At 39.9% G+C, this 20107-nt stretch overlaps 1 protein-coding gene across 3 annotated transcripts in view; it reads right to left on the reverse strand.

Moving 5' to 3' along the window:
- Positions 1 to 558: 558 nt before the first annotated feature.
- The window catches only part of LOC149159007 (alpha/beta-Hydrolases superfamily protein), a 181813-nt gene continuing 162264 nt past the window's right edge, over positions 559 to 20107 (reverse strand). For all 3 annotated transcript variants that reach the window (XM_089436392.1, XM_089436394.1, XM_089436393.1), the window contains exon 11: positions 559 to 1033. In XM_089436392.1, coding sequence (XP_089292518.1) covers positions 839 to 1033 — 195 coding nt within the window. In that variant the 3' untranslated portion in view covers positions 559 to 838. The remainder of the gene's footprint in view (positions 1034 to 20107) is intronic.

A 20107-nucleotide genomic window follows, 5' to 3' on the forward strand; every position in this document is an offset into this window, starting at 1 on the left:
AAAGTTTCTAGTTTGATGTTTTGCTTTTCTTGGTTTTCTTTAGTATTCTTAGGTATTACTCATGATGTAATTTCCAAAATATGCAATGAATCTTTTTGGATGTAATTTCCAAAATCATCGATGTCATTACATAGTCCTAGAAAAGGATTGCACATTGCTAAAACTTTCTAATTTTTGTGTTTTCACCAAACTTTCTAATTGTTGTGTTTTGCCACATGTTCAAAAATTGTTGGACAGAGGAGGACAAAATTAAGCCTCTACTATTGGTTGAATCTGCTCAGCCAAACCCATCATAAGAACACCTTTGGTGTAAAAATTCAAATTTTCTAATTTATTCAGGATGAAATACCGACCATGGCTACCATATTTCCAAAAATATTGAGGGCCATAAACAAATTCTGTTGCTTAGTTGATGCCGTAAGTACCTACAAAATAACTACTGTGGATTATTCTCTCGAGGATTTTCATTCTGAAGATAAATACATTTACCACTCAATCCTGTAACACTTCAAGTGAAAAGGAAGATGTTAAGCCAAAAACAGACATGATTGCTAAGAGTTGTTAAATAAATTGTCTATAAATAAGAGCATCAAAGAAATATTATGAAATTGAGGATTGAGAAAACAAATTTTGTCTGCTAAGTTGATGTCATAAATAAGATAAATACATTTATCACTTCATCCTGTAATGTGACCCTTCGAGTGAAAGGAAGATGGTAAGCCAAAAACAAACATGACAGCTAAGAGTAGTTAAATAAGTAGCTTGTAATTGAAGAAGTATCTATCCATCTTATTTGAAATAATTGCTCCAGAGAAACAATACATGGCTGGAAAAGGGATTAGAAGACGGGCTTTTTCCCTTTCAACATTCCCATTAAGTAATCAAATACCCGACTTCCACTGTCACGAATGCCAGAATGCCTGAATTCATTTGTTATCCAAAGTCTGATGCCAGCAATCCGTGAAGCCGTATCTTGAGCAATGTGGACGTTAACATACATGTCTTCATAATATACTGCTGCTGCAACCGGTACCTACACAGTATTAAACCAAGTTTTCAATTCTTTAGAATTCTGTTCACGTGCATCTTTTTATGTTCAGCATAGTCCTCTTTTCATTCTGTTTTCTATTCAGCAGCAATATAACAGCCAGAATATGAAATGCAGTGCCAATATTCTTAATGAAATTGATTTTGAGGCTTAACCTACAGATTCCATCTTATCTTATCCCTACAGTCCGAACATTTTACTTGCATCTTGATAGAAATTTTATAACCTCAGTTTTCACTTTCATATGGGGATACTTTTGAAGTTTTATACTTCCTCCATATCCACGTTTTTTGGAATCCAAAACATTTCTCTCAAGGCCTATGAAGCCCTTGCGCTGCACAAAGAAAATTTGTGTTTTCGGCAGGCTATGATGTGTATTGTTCATAATCATGCACAACCACTAATTGAAGTGCATAATGTTTGTAAGTATGTGCCATAAAATTCTAGTAATTCAAACATTAATTGAACAGAATACCTAGATTTCCACATTCATGACATTAGAACTACATCAACCACATCTTCTGTATGTCATGATTGACCAACTTACTAGTCCATTATAAATTTTGAGTGTATAGAGGACAGTTCATTGCATTAAAAAAGGAAAGGACAAAAAACAGCTCGCTTGGTTTACAAAAACAATTACCAGAAAGATCAGTCTTAAGATTATAAGATATCTCCTATTGAGAGCTAAGGGAAAGCGACTTGTTTGTAACTAGCAGATACTCTTCAGTTTACCTACAAATGGGGATCGGGACAGAGTCACCACCAATGATATAACTAATCTTAAGTGTATGGGAGATTCGATCTATATTGTCAGGACAAAGAATAATGAATATAAGCCAATCAGTATTAACACAGACAAACAGTACAACATGTAACCAGTCAGCATTTTGGGCATTTGGCAACATAGCTACTAGTCCTTTGTCCCATCCTCTTGTTCCTGTGTTTCCATCATTGCATGCATTGTAATCTCCTAATGGATCACCTTTCTTGCCTTTTCAAATATCAGCTCAACAAAGTCATCAGAAACCCTGAGAATCAGATTCCAACCAAAGTTGCCAAAAAAAATTGTTCAAAGATGTAACTCTAGATATTCACCATTCCAGGATGACTCGCATTAAATTGAAGATAAAGAAGTTGCTAACAGTGAAAATTGTTGTCTATATCTAGAGAAAATCAGACAAACTAAGGACAAAAATGGGGAACTTTAAATGCTGGGATGGCAGTCTGGATGAATAAATGGGAAAGCCACACAGGCCAGAGTTTGGTGACACTATAGAGGAAGACAGCGGATTCAGACAAAGTTGATGATGAAGGCTAACATGCTATTCTTTCCCCTGGCAAAGATTCTGTTCTTGCTTGCTAATTCAAATCAAATTTCACACTGATTTAAATTTTTTTAAATCTTGAAAGGGTTACAGGATTTAATTTTGATTGTATACCAGGAAAAATTTCAGTGGCATTAACAGATGTCTTGATCAAACTCTGTTCAACTACACAAACCATTTTCACCTACAGGAACAGTTGAGGTGATTTTTATTAGTATGTTAGTGCACAGTAAGAGAAGCAAAAATATGCATGGATGATGAGATTGACAAGAGAGATTGAGTGGAACCAACCAGCAAAACCCTAAATCAGCATTAACAAACGAGAGAAAGCAAGTTAATGCGCTAGAAAGAGAGGGTAAGTACACCAATGAGAGTGAACCATAGCCATGGCCCATAAACATAGGCGTGCATAAGACAGAAGTAATTATAACACAATAACCCAAACTAGAGAGTGCAATCAAGACAGCGCCCTTATGCAAATAACTTATGAAACATTATCCACTTAAGTGAAGAATACAAAATAGGATTCGTGTATTTATACATCATCCAATAGGTAGGGAGCTAACCACAAGAAGCCTTGACATGGTTGGCCTTAGCCTAAACAGCCAAAGTGATTCATGTTACAACAATATAAATAGGGATGAACTGTCACCCATTGTTGCCAATTTTTTCATGGAAGATTTTGGGAACAAAACCCTCGGTTCTCGTCCTTTACAACCTAAGTTATGCATAATATTTGTTGATGACACTTTTTTCATTTGGCCAAATGGACATGAGAATTTGGACAAACTTGTTGGGCACCTTAACAGTTAATCTAGGAACATAAAACTCACCATGGTAATTGAAGATAAAGGAAACTTTCCCTTTCTAGATGTTTTGATCACAAAGTAATCCAATGGATCTATGGCACACCAAGTAATTAAGAAAAGTTTCATACCAAGCAATACATGCATGCCAAAATTCAAGGTTTTTAACACTCTAGCAACTAGAGCCCTTAGAATCCCAAAAAAGGATAATTTAAAATAAGAAAAACTCTGTCGTCTAAAAGTCTTTAGACACAATGGTTATAATGAGCATCATGAGGTGAAGACCTTTCAAAAGACAAGCAATGGTCCTAGAGAAAAAGCTCGTACCAAGAAAGTTTCTCCTTGCCCTACATACAATGGACTATAGGAAAACTTGATAGGGGTTTTAAAGAAGTAAATAATTGGTGCAACTTTCAAACCCTTAACACGATCAATGACTTCTTAAATCTAACAAAGACCCTACTGATCCCACAAAACAAAAAGGTGTCTAAATGATTCCTTGCTCATGTGAGAAACCTTGCATTGGTGAAATTTGTCGTTCCATAAAATCATGATATGAGAGCACGTTGCATATATCAAACACAACTACGTTTGTGCTTCCACATTCATTGAAGATGCAGGTAAGACAAAACACACCACTTGCATTGAAGAAGCTAAAATCTTCACCAAGGTTGACCATTGAGATTGAAAAACAACCAAACACCCTGAATCGGGATAATGGGTGCAATATAAGCCCAAATTGGATCTCGAACTTAATCAATCAAGTGACATTTCATTATATTGTCAGTTAAATTAAAACTTCTTATATTACGGAAAAAAATTTACATTACAGTAAAATTAAAATTAAAAGTAAAATTGAATCTTTCTAAATTACATTATAATCAAAATTAAAATTGAAACATTAAGTTGTTGAAATTTTGGTTCACAACTTCTATTGCAAAATTCAAAAATTTCACCTCAACCTTGAGGTTTTCTAGATCTACCTCCTATGAAATTTCAACCTTGGGGCTAAATCTGAAATATAATTTACAACAGCATATAGTTACTTCTTTTCAACCCAATTCACAAGGCAGTCCAAGAAAATAAATAATTACTAAACAAGTGTACATAAATGCCACAATGTTGCAACCCATACTGCACACTTTCCAAGCATATAACAGATTTCAACATAACTAATTATGGTAAATTATTACAACAGTAAATATGCCCCCTTTAGCTTCTATACGCTTCTTAAATCACTTAAAATTTGTTGAATGTTATGTCAAATTGATGTGCATAACTAGCACTATAAACTACTCAATCATGAACATGACATCAGCTGAAATTCAAATCTGCAAGAACACAAAGTTTGGACAGCTAGAACAAAGATTGGTCAACTCAAACTCAGACTTGGCTGATTTGACCAAGTTGACCACAAGACCCAGCCATCTAATTGGTTCGAGGACTAGTTTGGTACCAAACTGATCCAACTTGGCCATTCCATACATACTAAGCTGAGTTGGTCTGTTTCCTCACCGCAGCACTCAGTTTGAGGTAAAGTTGTTATTTTTAATTTTTACGTAAACCCTAAATTATATCACCCTAAACCCCAAAAGAGCTATATAGAGACCCCCACCCCTGCCCCAATTTTCCTCAAACCTCTCTCATTGAGCAGTTTTGAGCATTTGGAATTTTTGGAGCAGCATTGAAGAGTTGTGATTTAGAGTGGTATTGGAGCTTGTTTGGCAATCATTGTGTTATTTGTGGTGGATTTGGCATCTAAAATAGGAAGCTATAGCCCATATTCAAGCTTGGTGTTTTCGACCAAAATATTTTTGTACATTGATCTCATTCCAAGGTATGGTAAATCTGCTCCTGTTTTTTTCTCTCATGAAAGTACAGATCTGAAATCTATGTAGTTTGTTGCTTCTACTAGTTTGCATATTAAGATAGGGTTTGCATGCTTGAATTTGAATATTTGTTTGCATTTTAGTTTTACCATAGCTCTAAGATTTAAAAACTCTACATGGTGTTGAAATTGGCAGCTTCAGTCAGAATTTTCATTGGCAAATAATGGAGTAGTCATATTTACATGTTTGACCAAGTCGGTTTCATGACCATCAAGTCGGCCCCACATGTGTGAAAATCCACCTCATGAATCACATATAAATACAAATTCGTTGAGCCTCATTTGGACACTCATCACACATCAATCTGATCTGAAATAGCAAGAGTAAGTTCACACATGTGAAGTAAGAGGGCATTTTCTGTTTGAACAAGAGTTGACTTTCTGTTCTGCATTGACCTGCATCTCTCTCTCTTTTGACTTGCGTTGACCTGGGCTATTTAGATCTGTTTGACTGAATCTTTGACTGAGGAAGAAGGCAGAATCTTTGACTCTGTTTAACCAAATCTTTGACTGGAAATATTCTGCTGCGTTGACCAAATCTTTCTCTCTGCATTGACTGAAATCTGGACTGTCTTTCTGGGCATTGACCACAGTGTTGTGAAAATCCCTTGAAATGCAGTAACTGGAAATATTTGTTTTAACTGAAAAATTAATTAACAGTTTATTTTGTTCACGGCAAAATAATGAAACATTCACACTGCAATTTCTTCACCAAATAAAATATTGCGGAAGATAAATTGGAAACTAAGAAAATACTAGCACACACATAAAAATGACACAATTGTTTTTGGACAAATGTCCCCAGAAAAACCCAATGTGGGAAAAACGGTGCAGCAGCTGAGGGTTTTATTACTAAGCAGCAGTGAGAAATTCTGAGTACAATCTCTAGATGCCCAACTAGCAATTCAATCAGCAAAATAATCTGGCCAAAATATCTGTGAGGCAAATACCTCAACACCACGCCTGATCCAGCTCCGATAACTAGCAAATCTAGTTGTTCCTACAGCCTCTGCATGTTGAGAAATCTAAAGGGATGCAATTAGGATGATTTCTCTTAAACTTGATAATTGCTTGTGATGTATTTTTATTTTTCTTGATTATTAGCTTCTTCTCTTATTATTATGTTGTTCTTATCATCAAACAGCTACCAAAACAAGAAGATCAACAATACACAAGAACACATGATATAGACTACAAGGCAGGGCCAAAACCTCTCCACTTGAGAGGAAAACCCGCAAATCTCTTCTTTTCTTATAGATTCTTCAAATGACGAATTCCAAGACCTCTAGACCAAGACCAATACCCTTCCAAGACCAAGTCAGACCTTCTTGATGATGTGCTTCCTCTATCCAAGTCAAACCCAGTCAAATCTCTTCTAGTTGCACACCTTCAACCCCTAGCAACAGAATTTCGGCCTCCACTGCAGGTCTGAAATTTTCAGCCCTTGCAACAGTTATTGCTTCCACACATGTGAGCAAGTTTAAGGCTTCCAAGGCTTCCTTTGACCTTTGCTTTGGTTTCTTCTTCTTCTAGGGCTTGTAGGTGACCTAATAGACCTTCCTTTGCCTTCTTTCTGCAATTTCCTTAACTTCAACCTTGCAGCATCAAAACCCTAGCCTTCCTTCTTCGCACCTATGTGAGAGAGAAAGAGAAAAATAACCCAAACCTTTGTCTTCCATCCTTCTTCCTTCTTCGCTAGCCTTCTTTTGCTTCTCCTTTGCTTAGATGATCAAAATATGAGTGAGTGTCCATAGGAGGTCAAGTTCCCTCCTATATATAGACTTCTAAGGAGGACGACATGCCCTAATGAGATCGACTTCTTAGCTGCCAGGCCTGTTGATTTTTGGTAGCATCGAATGTGCTCTAAGCCTCAAAATTTGCAAGGAGGCCTGGCCACATGTATTCCAGAATACAGAAATCGTTTTGGGAAATTCCACCCGGAGACAGTTTTATTAAAATAATTAATTATTTTTAATGGATTCCTAAGTATAAACTTAGGAAATTAAAATAATTAAAGGGTATTAATCAAAGTGAGGGTGAAACTTCTAGAGGATGAAGATCGAGTCCAAATTATCTGCGTCGTTGATTAGAATCTAATCTGGGCCATTGATTACCCAATTGGAGGATTATAAGAAGGACTTCGATTGGAAAACACATCGGAGAGAGATCAAGAGATCGAATTTCTCAGAGAGGGCAGCGCAGCAATTGCTAGAGAATCGATTGAGGAGATTTCTTGCTGGAAGGGGCAAAGAGAGTTCTTGTTTGAGAGTTTCCTGATCCGGGAATACATTGCAGAGGAGGCAAAGAGAGATCCAGAAGAAGCGGCGCAGAGGCCATGTTGGGCAGCATAGGCTTACGCAGAAGCAGTGCAAAGCCTGAGAAGAGATCTGTATTTTGCTGGAGAAGTCGAGTTTTGGAGCCAGAAGCCGGGGTGCGAGACCGGGAGGGCATAAGTCGAAGTTCCAGAAGAAAAACGATTAGCCAGAAGGAGTGACGCAAGCTGTAGAAGCAGTGATGCAAAACAACAGAGTGATTGCGCAAAAATTGCATAGAGGCTGTTAGGGGCTAGCGATTCAGTGTTTGGATCAGTCTTGGATCGCCAGTGATAGTGTGAGGTATCTCTCACTAATCTCTCTGTCAGTTAAATTCTCTTTATTGGATAGCCAATAAGGCATCCAAAGATTGTATTCAGAAAACTACTGTTTAATAATACAAACCCTTAGTTGTTGCACCAGTTTTCCCGCATTAGGTTTTTCCGGGGACATTTGTCCAAAAATAACGATGTCATGTGTTGTGTATTTATTTCTTGCTCAGTGTCTTATTTCTACATATAATTTTAATTAGTGAAGGTTGTAGTGTATTAGTTTCGGTATTTGCTGTGGGAAGAAGTAAATAATTTGTTCAGTGATTAACAAATAGAAGGAACTTAATCAGTTGTTGCAGTAGAAATTTGGGCCTTTCAAATTTTCACATGGTATCAGAGTTGCAAGTGAAGCAAGAAAGCAGAGCCGGAAGAGCCCAGCGCTGAAGAGGAGGGAAGTCGAAGTGTTGCATAGGCAGTAAATTGAATCCCCATAGGAATTACGTAGTCCAGGCCAGGAGGGCAAAATTTTCGTAGGAAAATCTCTCTCTGAGTGAGTCGACAGAGAGAAAGATTTCCAGATCAAAGTTTGCCAGTGTCAGAGGGAGCAGCGCAGAAGCACCAGCGTAGAGCAGTTTTCTAGTCAGACGCAGTTTTCTGTAGCAGTTGCTAGGGCAGAAAAGCGTTAGAAGGAAGAAGGAGACACTATTGAGGGAATTTCTTCCTTAAAGAATTCCTAGCTAGTGAATTCTATTTCTCTACTACTGAGTAGCAGCAGAGAGGAGCAGATCTACTAACTCCAGCAGGGAGTGCGTAGGCTAGCCTAGTGCTGCACAAAGGAGAGAGGAGGCAATTCGACAGTTCGTTGGCAGAAATGGCAACTAATGGGTTGCGAGATCAAGATCAGTTGGAGGGTGCATCCAACTATGTGATTTGGAAGGCAAGGATCTCATGCCTTCTAGATGAGAACGATCTCAAAACCTATGTCGACAGTGTGGTAGTTGTACTTGCGAATCCAGATCCACTCAAAAAATACAAGGCTGAAATGGCAAAGGCCAAACAATTGATCCTCGACGAAGTGAGAGATCACGTAGTATGTCACATTGTCGACAAGGATACTGCCCGACAGATGTGGGAAGCATTGGCCATGCTATACGAAGGATCTTTCGAGCAGCGGAAGATGTACTTGGAGCAAAAGATGAGATCCATGCAGATGCAGAAGGGGGAATGCATTGATCCGTTCCTAACGAAGCTTCAGGAAATCTGAGACTCGTTGGTAGCTGTGGGGTCAACACCTCAGCCTACCGAGATGGTGAGGTTGGCCCTGAAGTCTGTTTCAAAAAAATGGCAAGTATTTGTCAAGAGCATCCTGGGCATAGAGAGATTGCCAGATTGGGAAGGGATGTGTGTCGCTCTTCAGTAGGAAGAGATAAGGAGAGACTTAGTCAAGTGAAAACTTGATAACAGTAGCAACAGTAGGACATAGCCCAAGGAGGAGGAAGAGAATGCAGCCCTTGCATCTAAGGGACAGTAGGAGCAGCGGAGGCGAAAGAAGGATGTCTCGAAGATCAAGTGTTTTCAGTGTGGTGAATTTGGTCACTACGCTACATGGTGTCCTCTCAAAAAGAAAGACAAAGATGAGAAGCATGATCCAAAGGCTGCATCCGAAAAGATCGAGGAGGAGGAGTTTGCCATGATTGCCTAGATACCTCTAGAGGAGAGGTGGGGTGATCTAGTACTGTAGTTCGAAAGAATTATAGATGGGCAGGATCCTTAAGGAGTCCACCTCTCGGATCAATACCTTGGTATGGGAGCCCAGATCAGAAGTAGTAGGATAGAACAATGTCAGTTGGTGCATAGGAGTGTCGGAGTGACAGTTGCAGTGGCTAGGAGCGCTAGAGACTGAGCAGCACAGAGCAAAATTGGCAGCAGTGCAGTGGGCACAGTGCAGAGTCAACAACAGCATAAAGGATTCAGAGGGTTAGTGAAAAGACTAGCAGCAGCCAGAACTCCAACAACAAATGCATCATGTTGAACACATGTTCAGTAATTTTGGATGCTTTTCCGTTGCTGATGCAGTAGCAACAGCAGTTGGAGAAGGTTGCAATGTTGGTAGTGGCAGTGCCAGCAGCAGCATAGATGCAGAATTTATGAGGGTTGCAGTACAGATGCAGTGTTGGCAGTGGCAAGGTCAGCAGCAGTACAAATGTAGCATTTGCGCAGTAGTTGGTGGGCAGCGATGTCAAACATCAGCAGTGCAAAGGGAGATGTTACAAAGAAGGGTGATGCTTCAACAAGTTGCATTACTAGAGCACATTCCTCGCTAAGAGGAAGTGTTGATTTTTGATAGCACTGGATGTGCTTTAATCCTCAAAATTTGCAGGGAGGCTTGAACACATGTATTCCAGAATACCCAGAAATCGTTTTGGGAAATTCCACCCGGAAACGGTTTTATTAAAATGATTAATTATTTTTAATGGATGCCCAAGTATGAACTTAGGAAATTAAAATAATTAAAGGGTATTAATAAAACTGAGGGTGAAACTTCTAGAAGAAGACGAAGATCGAGTCCAAATGACCTGAGCCATTGATTAGAATCTAATCTGGGTCGTTGATTACTCAACTAGAGGATTGTAAGAAAGACTTCGATGGGCATTTGGAAAACACATCGGAGAGAGATCAAGAGATCGAATTTCTCAGAGAGGGCAGTGCAGCAGTTGTTAGAGAATCGATAGAGGAGATTTCTTACACACGTCAAAATCCTTGTAGCTTTGGACAAATGAGTTACACGTTACAAAAGGGGGAAGGTGTCACCATGTAGAAAAACGGTGACCGCCAAGAAATATTATAGATAGACGAAAGAGGAGCATGAGAAGGGGGGGGGGAATATACAGAGAATGGGGAAAAATAAATCTATTGGAGGGAAAGCCAAGGGCTGGATTTTGGAACTGAAAATTGGAAAATCTTCAGCTGTTCTTGGAGTTTTGGGCACGGGGGCCAGTGGACTTCCATTTCGAAGTTCTCTGGATCTGGGAACCGCAGAGGTTGATCCCAGATAGGCAAGGAGGAATCAGTTGGTTTGGTAACGGAATCAGAAAACTTGGAGCAATGTGATCAACACCAGATGGAAGAATCAGGTACGAAAATGCAATTAATTTGATAGAATTAACTCGATAGAATTGTACAAAAAAAATATGTCCATCTTGTTGAAATTTAATATCAGTCTTTACAATGCCTCTACATCATGCTCTTGACCCATAATCGATTTTCCTCTCATGTTGTCGAATCTCTGCTCTGATACCATGTGAAAATTTCTAAATTGAAATTCTACTATTGCAGCAACTAATTTATTTCACCTACTTATTATTCACAATAAGTTATTTACGAAATCCCTTCAGCAAATATTAAAATAAATTTGACTGCAGTTACCACACAATTACCCAAAGAAAATTACATGCACAAGAACCAATCACATCAACAAAGTTATTTTTGGACAATTTCCCCGAAAAAACCCAATGTGGGAAAACCAATGTAGCAAATAAGGCCTTTATTAATCTTCAGCAGCAATTTCTTTTACAAGGAATGATTTTACAGATAAAATAAAAGAAAACACCTGAGACTTTCCCTTTGAGACCTTCAAACACTTTGGAGACCCTGCTCCCACTTCTGCGTCACCCCTGTGTCAGCCTGCGTGGCCCAGCGTGGCTCTGCGTCCCTCTGCATCAGCTTGTGTAAGCTCTGCGTCTCTCCTCTAGACTGCGTCTCAATTTGCGTTGTCTCCCACTGTCACTGTGTCATCTCCTCCTCAGTCACTACCTGTTGTTGATGCCCTCCTCTTCCCCCACCCTGCAACTCTCCCTCTAAAATCGATCTCCTCTACTTGAGAATCGATTTTCCTTGAGATACTAAGTTGTTGATGCCCTCCTCTTCCCCCACCCTGCAACTCTCCCTCTAAAATCGATCTCCTCTACTTGAGAATCGATTTTCCTTGAGATACTAAGTGTCTATCAGTGTGTCTCCAAATGATCCTCGAGTCTTCTCTTATACTTTTCCTGTTGACGAATCAACAACCGAGATTAAGTCCCTAATCAACAGCTAAGATTAAAACAGACTTGATCCTCGTCTCTTAGAAGCTTCTCGCCCTTATCTTTATTAATACCCATTAATATTTTTATTTTCCTAAGTTTAGACTTAGGAACCCATTAAAAATATTAATTATTTTAATAACTCCTCATCCGGGTGGAATTTCTCAAAACGATTTCTAGGTCTTGGAGATCTCATGTGCCTTAGCCTCTCCTCCAAATTTCAAGGCTAGAGCACATCTGATGCTACCAAAAATCAACAATTTCTAGAGGAAAGGAAAGGGAAAGGAAAGGATAAGGGAAAGGAAGACCTTCCAAATGGAATTCAAAGAAGCCAGCTCTAACATTCAACAATAATAGAAGTGACTTGTGCAAAGTCCAATGCCATAGATGTGATAAATTTGGCCACATAGCTCGAGATTGTCTTGATAGAAGATGTGCTCAAAGGCAACAACAACAATGGCAACAACAACAACTTCAACAATAGGAAATGAAGAGGTTGTACTGCCCATGCAAGTGTTGAAGAGACTTAGCGCCCTCAAAAGAGGTCTGAGAACACAAGGTATGTTGATAATGTTGTTAATACTCAATCTGGATATTTTCTCTTTTCTGCTCTTTCAAGCACATCTTCAAATAGCATTGATAGTTGGCTGGTGGATAGTGGGGCATCTAGACACTTGACTGGGTATTGTGAAATCCTCTCAAATTTGGTTGAGAGGGAGTCAAATTTGAAAATTATACTTGGTGATAATTCTACTCATCCTATCAAAGGAATTGGGTCTATTTTTTTCATTTGGATTCTGGTCAAACCCTTCATCTGCAGGATGTGTTGTATGTGTTGAGCTTGAAGAAGAATCTTGTCTCCATTTCAGCCATGGAAGACAAAGGGTTTAGAGTTGCATTCATTGATGGAAAAGTCCTTACCTGGCCAAGGAAGTCTAGCCTAAAGGCAATCTTCACTCTTAGGGTTATAATTGAAGGCCTATACAAAACTTGTGGAAGACCAATCCAAGCAATGGTCCATGATAGCACTAATCAGTGTGAGCTTTGGCACCGGAGATTTTCTCACCTTCATTATAGGGCTTTGCCTGACTTGAGCAAGATGGTTTTAGGGATTCCCAAGATTCAAGTAGATCATGAAGGTGTATGTCAGGGATGTGCTAGTGGCAAGAATGTCAAGGGACCATTCCCTTCTAGTAGCAGCAGATCTAATGAGATTCTTCAACTTATTCATTCTAACCTTTGTGGGCCCATGCCAGTGACATCTCTTGGAGGATATTTATACTATGTGATATTTGTTGATGACTTCTTTGGTACAACTTGGATCTTCTACTTGAAGGCCAAGGATCAAGTTTTTAGCATGTTCAGGGACTTCAAAGCTCTAGTGGAAAATCAAACCAGAAAGAAGATCAAGATTGTAATGTAGCGAACAAGGTTCGTATACACAGTGGAATAATTCAAAAGAACTGAAATATGTAAGTATCCATCGTAGGACAAGTAGTAGTTGTATATAAAAATTGTTGAATGTACAAAAGATGTGTGTAATGATTACACTAAGGGCCTGCTTATATACCTAGGTAGGTGCTCTTTCCTGAATGGTCATGTTTCTAAGACATGCCTCTTCATTACTAACTAACTAACTATTAATTAAATTAATTATTAATTATTATTATTATATTTATATTTACATTTATTATTTTTATATGAATTATATTCATAACATTTCCCCTATATGAGAGCAGCGGTATATCGGTGGCCTAAGTCGAGGCAGAGTTGGAGCGTTGCGTTGTCTGCCATGGGAGCTCTAATACCAATGTAACGAACAAGGTTCGTATACAAAGCGGAATAATTCAGAAGAACTGAAATATTTAAGTATCCATCGTAGGACAAGTAGTAGTTGTATATAAAAATTGTTGAATGTACAAAAGATGTGCGTAATGATTACAATGAGGGCCCGCTTATATATACACTTGCACCATGGGGCTCTACGAATTCTCGGAAGAACCATCACAGGAGTTCCAGAGTTGAGTACCAAACAAGAAAATGTATGCAGAGGGTGCACACTAGGCAAGTACGCCAAAGCAGCGTATTCCAAAAGTAACAATAGGGCGAAGAGTGTTCTGGGATTGATACACTCAGATATCTGTGGACCCATGTCCACAAAAGCTCTTAGTGGTGCCGAATACTTCGTCACCTTCATTGATGACCATTCTAGGAAGACTTGGATCTACTTTCTAAAAACCAAGGATGAGGTTTTTGATCGATTCAAAGAGTTTAAGGCTCTGGTTGAGAATCTGATAGGAAAGAAGATAAAAGTGTTGCACTCAGACAATGGTGGAGAATACACTGATAAGGACTTCACTAATTTCTGCGCAAGGGAAGCCATCAGAAGAGAATGGACAACTCCCTATAATCTGGAGCAGAATGGAGTAACAGAGAGGAAGAACAGGGCTATTGTTGAAGCAGCAAGGGCGGTGTTGTATGATCGAGATATGCCAAAATTTCTATGGGCAGAGGCATGCAGCATAGCAGTGTATGTCTAGAACAGGACTCCTCACAGGGCATTGGGTAAGATTACTCCAGAGAGTGTCTTCATTGATAAGAAGCCTGAGGTGAGTCATTTCAGAATATTTGGGAGTTTGGCATACTGCCATATACCTGAAGAAAAGAGGAAGAAATTGGATCAAACTGCAGGAAAAAGATATCTAGTGGGATATAGCGGGAATGCTAAGGCATATAGAGTCTATCTTCCGAGAAATAGGAAGATCGGAGTTCAACGGGATGTAAAGTTCATGGAGGACAGAGCTTTCAGGAAATCCCGAGAGATGCCTTCCGAAGAGCAGTGAAAGGATGATCCATTGGTCCAGCCACTTTGATCAGCAGAAACCAACACCGATATTTCTCCTAAAGACAAAATTCCAAAGGTATCACAATAAGTGGAGTCTCAGGAAGAGGAGCAAATAGATCTACCCACTACCAATGGAAGAATGAGCCGAGAATGTCTACAGATACTATGAGATACAGAGGATTTCGTTGGAGCTCCTAGGAATGAGAAAAGGGAGCGTAGACAACCAAATAAGTACCAAGCCTTGGTGGCTCAGGATGGAGAACCCTCTAGTTTTCAGGAGGTCGTTCAACATCAACTATGGGTAGATGCTATGGTGGAGGAATACAGTTCCATTATGGTCAATGATGTCTAGGAAGTGGTGCCTAGGCCTCAGGACAGGTTAGTTGTAGGTCCGAAATGGATCTACAAGATCAAATATGTTGCAAATGGCAGTGTGAAAAATACAAAGCCAAGTTCGTGGCTAAGGGGTATGCTCAGAAGGAACGGATAGACTACGAAGAGACCTTCGTCTCAGTAGCTAGGTATACTTCTATTAGATCAGTGATATCCCTTGCAGCACAGATGGGGTGGGAGATTCACCAGATGGACGTCAAGACTGCATTCTTGAACGTGGTGATAGAAGAAGAAGTATACATTGAACAACCAAAAGGTTTGCAGGTTAAAGAAAGCCTTGTATGGGCTTAAACAGGCGCCTAGAGCATGGTACAGTTGAATTGATGGTTACTTGCAGAAGATGGGATTCGTCAAGAGTGACGTAGATCCCAGCCTCTACTATCTGATTGCAAAGAATGAGCCTCTAATTCTGGTGTTATATGTGGATGATCTTTTTCTAACAGGTTCATCCAGGCTCATCAAAGATTGCAAGGAGAACCTAGCTACAGAACTTGTGATGAAGGATTTGGGGCAGATGCATTATTTTCTGGGGTTGGATGTTTGGCAACAGAAGGATGGAATTTTACTTGGACAAGGGAGATATGCTACAGAAATTCTGAAAAGGTTCAAAAAGCAGGACTATAGACCTATGGCTACTCCAATGATTACCAACCAGAAGAAGATTGATGCATTTGAAGATAAAAAAGTCGATCCCACCTTCTACAGGCAACTCATAGGGTCCCTGATGTATTTGATCAATACCAGGCCAGACATTTGTTACGCTGTCAACACCCTCAGTCAGTTCATGGTGGAACCAAAGAGGGCGCACTGGGCAGCAACCAAGCATGTTCTCATATATATACTGGGTAGAGGCAAGCATCCTTGAGAAGCAGCAAGGGCTATGATCGAGCGAATGGTGGTATATCGCACAATAGTTGCAAATATCGCATCATAGTCTATACCTTCCTTCTGAGAGAAGCCACGTGCGACAAAACGAGCCTTGTACTTTTTAGCACTTCCATCAGCTTATCTTGTAAAACCATTTCGAAGTGACAACGGCTTTGTCCTCGGGTCTGGGGACCACATCCCAGACATCATTGTTCATGATGGACTCATATTCCTCAGTCATAGCATCCTTCCAAACTTGATGCTTGACAGTTTTTGCAAATGATGAAGGCTCATTTTGGATGATCGTGCTCATGATGGTCAAGTATCCCTGATACCTGATCGGCTTCTTACTTTCCTGGAAAATTCCCCTGGGTGCAACATGTCCTTCAGCATCATCAAGTATCCCCCTCAGCCATGAAGGCCTCTTCCTAGAAGAGGAAGGCTCTTGCAAAGGGGGATCAATAGGATCCATAGGTTCTTCCACATCAGGCATTGTCTCATCTTCCTTTTCCTTTGGTTCCCTGTTGGTAGCTTCTTTAGATCCCCTTAGAGTAGGAAGATTGTCAACTTTGCTAAGAGCCATATCTTCGTCACAGGTGATATCATGGCTAATCTCGACTTCCCTTTGACCAGCCACATAGATTCTATAGCCCTTAGTATTTTTGCTATAGCCCACGAAGATTCCTTTCTTTCCAGATGCACCCAATTTATTCCTTTTCTCCTTCGGCGCATGAAAATATATATGACTTCCACAAATTCTAAAATGAGATATGTCAGGTTTCTTACCAGTGAACATTTCTTCAGGAGTCTTGGAACCCAATGCTTGATGAGGGCATCGGTTTTGCACATATACGGCAGTATTCGCAACTTCGGCCCATAGAAACTTCGTAAGTCTTTGATCATGGAGCATAGCACGAACAGCGTCCACAACCATACGATTCTTCCTTTCCACCACACCATTTTTCTTAGGAGTATATGGTGTTGTAGTCTCCCTCTTAATGCCAGCCTCTTTGCAAAAGTCATGGAACTCATTGGATTCATACTCAGTCCCATTATCAGTCCTTAAGGTCTTGATCTTCTTTTCTGTTTGATTCTCGATCAAGGCTTTGAAGTGACGAAACCAAGAGAACACTTCATCCTTTTTTTTTTCAAGAAGTATATCCAAGTCTTGCAAGAATAATCATCTATAAAAGTGAGGTAATATAAATATCCTCCCAAGGAGTTCATAGGCATCATACGAGATATGTCTGAGTGAACCAACTGCAATATATCGGAGGTATTTCTTTGGCTTGAGGGGAATAGTCCCCTTTTGAGCTTTCCTTCAACGCATCCCGGACATACACCTTATTGCTCTAATCTAAACTCGGGCATCCCGATCACCATTTTTCTCACATCTGGTAGAGCTTTATAATGAAGGTGAGCAAACCTCTGATGCCATAGTTCGGACTAAAGAGATGTGTCACAAGAGATGACACCCAGCAGACATCCTCCGACCTGATATAATGAATCAACTCGAAACCCAAGAGTGAAAGCATCTTTAAAGTTCTTTTTCCATACACGTACCTTGCCATCGATGAAGGCCACCTTGTAGCCTTTGTCTTCCATTGCCGAAATGGACACTAGGTTCTTTTTGAGATCAGGTACATATAGGACTTCTTGTAAATGAATTGTATTTCCCTGATTCAATTGAAGAGTGACATTCCCTACCCCTTTCACGGGATATTTTGAGTTGTCCCCAAGAACAATTTCCAGATTGGTCTCCTTCTCTATCAAATTAGAGAGAGCTTCTTTGTAACCAATGAAGTGCCTTGAGGCACCACTATCAATAAGCCAATTCCCAGCGAGTCCGGGGGAGAAATAGTAGGGAGGGCCACTGGTAGATAATATTCATCTTGCTTATTGTTAACAACGTTAGATTCATACTTGGAGTTTCTTGCCTTCTTGGAGGGTTGACCTCTTCCTTTTCTTCCACCCTTCGGTCCAGCCTTTCCTTTAGATTTAGCCCCAAAATTGTTTCTCCTTTCAGCATGAGAGGAGAATGCAACGGGATTACCTCTAAGTGCAAGCATTTCCTACGCTTCCATCCTAGTTTCTTCTTGAATGCATCTCGTCATCAATTCCTCAAATCTTGGGATTACATTATTGTTGAGAAGAGTGGTTCTGAATATATACCATTCAGATGGGAGCCCTTCGAGAGTTGTGATAGTCATTTCCCTATCATGAACTACTTCCCCAATTGATAGGAGATCATTCTTGATCTCGGTGATCCTTAAGAAATATGCTTGCATACTCTCATCTCTGCCCTTCTTAATTTCCTTCAGCATATTTCTGAGGAACAAAACTTGATTTGCATCATTAACTTTAAATAAACTCACTAGTCTATCATAGATTTCCTTGGAGGTGGTCAACTCGGAAACATAGGACACCAGGTGCTTGTCGATAGAGTCCCGGATGATCTTCTTTGCTTTGACTTCTCCCCTGGTCCACTTGTTCCTAGCAGCAACGGATGCATTTGATGGAGGCTCGACAATTCTGCCTCTCACATGGTCCAACACTTCCTGCTCTTCTAATGTTAGATCCAGAGACATCTTCCATCCGTGATAGTCAGAATTCTCATGGAGCTTGTCTTCAGCAGGGAAGTGTGATGAGGACCCCATGAAGTCTTAGGATTGCTTCAACAGCCTTTGGTGATTGCTCTTGCTCTTGCTCTTGCTCTTGCTTGGGCTTTGTCTTCACCGCAGCTCTGATACCATGTTAAATTATGGTATGTTCTATGCTTAGAGCAGTGTACTTCAAATCTTTTTATTAGTCACCGTTTAGTAATCACATAAACATAAAGTAAAGTCGATGTTTAGTAATCACATAAACATAAAGTAAAGTGCAGATAGAACATTAAACAATCGACAGAAAACAAGCCAAGACAAGAGACACAAGATGTGGCGGCTAGCCAGGGACAAAACCCAACGCGGGAAACCCTTTGATCAATTCTACTTTAATATTCAATAGTTCAACAGAGAAACCCTTTGCAAACTCTAAATCAGCAAAGTCAAACTTGGTAAAAACAACACCGAATTGACTTCTAGTCAACTTGAAGACCTCGGTCTTCAACAGCTATCTTCAGCAGCCCAAAACAGTCCACAATACTCAGTCAAACAGCAGTGAAAGTTCAGCAATCTGCAGTCAGCCCTAACTAGTCAACACTGGTCAACTTTCAGGTCAATGTTGGTCAACGCAACCCCCAAAAAGTCAACGTAGGTCAGCCCTTGGTCAACGCTCCATAAAACAGCCCAGCACTTGTTCAACGCAGCCCTAGAAAAGTCAATGCTGCCCTAAATCAGTCAACGCTACCCTAATTCAGTCAATGCTGCCCTAATTTGTCCTTCTTGCACGTGTGAGAGAAGCTGCTCCTTTACTTGCCCAATAAGATGAGGAGAGAGAAGATGAGTTGAGATGAGATGAGTTGATAATGAATCAACCTCACTTGTACTTATATGATTTGCTGGGCATGTGTGCCACACATTTCGCTGTTGGCTGACCTTGACAATTTGTCAAGTAAATACAAATAAATTCATATCTCCATAAATACTTGTCGAAATCGGATGATCTTTAGATTAATCCTACACCTCTCAACAAGATGAATCTAGGAAAAATATCAGCTGCCATAAATAAGGTGACCCACATGGAGTTTGGCCCTAGTTGCCAATTTTAACAGCAATGAACGCTGAAGGGTCTCCAGGGTGTCAGAATTTCTCCAGGGCAAAGCGAAAAATTGTCTCAAGTGTTTCTCTCAGATGTGTCTCTATATTCGGTAAAATCGTTCCTTGTAAAGAGATTGTTGCTGAAGAATAATAAATAAACCCCCATTTGTTGCACCAGTTTTCCCGCATTGGGCTTTTCCGAGGACAATTGTCCAAAAATAACTGTGTTGATGTGATTGATTCTTATGCTTGTATATGGCTGTTATTTTCTCTATGTTATTATGTGACAACTACAGTGGAATTTATTTTAATGTTTACTGAAGGGTTTTGTAAATAACTTATTTAAGTAGGAGAAATAAATCAGTTACTGCAGTAGGATTTTGTGTTAGAATTTTTCACACGGTCTTCACCAGATGGATGTGAATTCAACTTTTCTCCATGGCATACTCAAGGAAGAAGTGTACCTAGAGAAACGGCAGGGCTTTGAGGAACATGACAGGCAACTTTGCAGATTGAAGAAAGCCCTCTATGGTTTGAAGCAATCCCCTAGGACTTGGTATGCTTGGAT

Source organism: Pinus tabuliformis, chromosome 5_2, assembly GCF_031772625.1.
Source record: "Pinus tabuliformis cultivar Carrire ecotype Pingquan chromosome 5_2, CPIR1, whole genome shotgun sequence".
NCBI classification, from domain to species: domain Eukaryota; kingdom Viridiplantae; phylum Streptophyta; class Pinopsida; order Pinales; family Pinaceae; genus Pinus; species Pinus tabuliformis.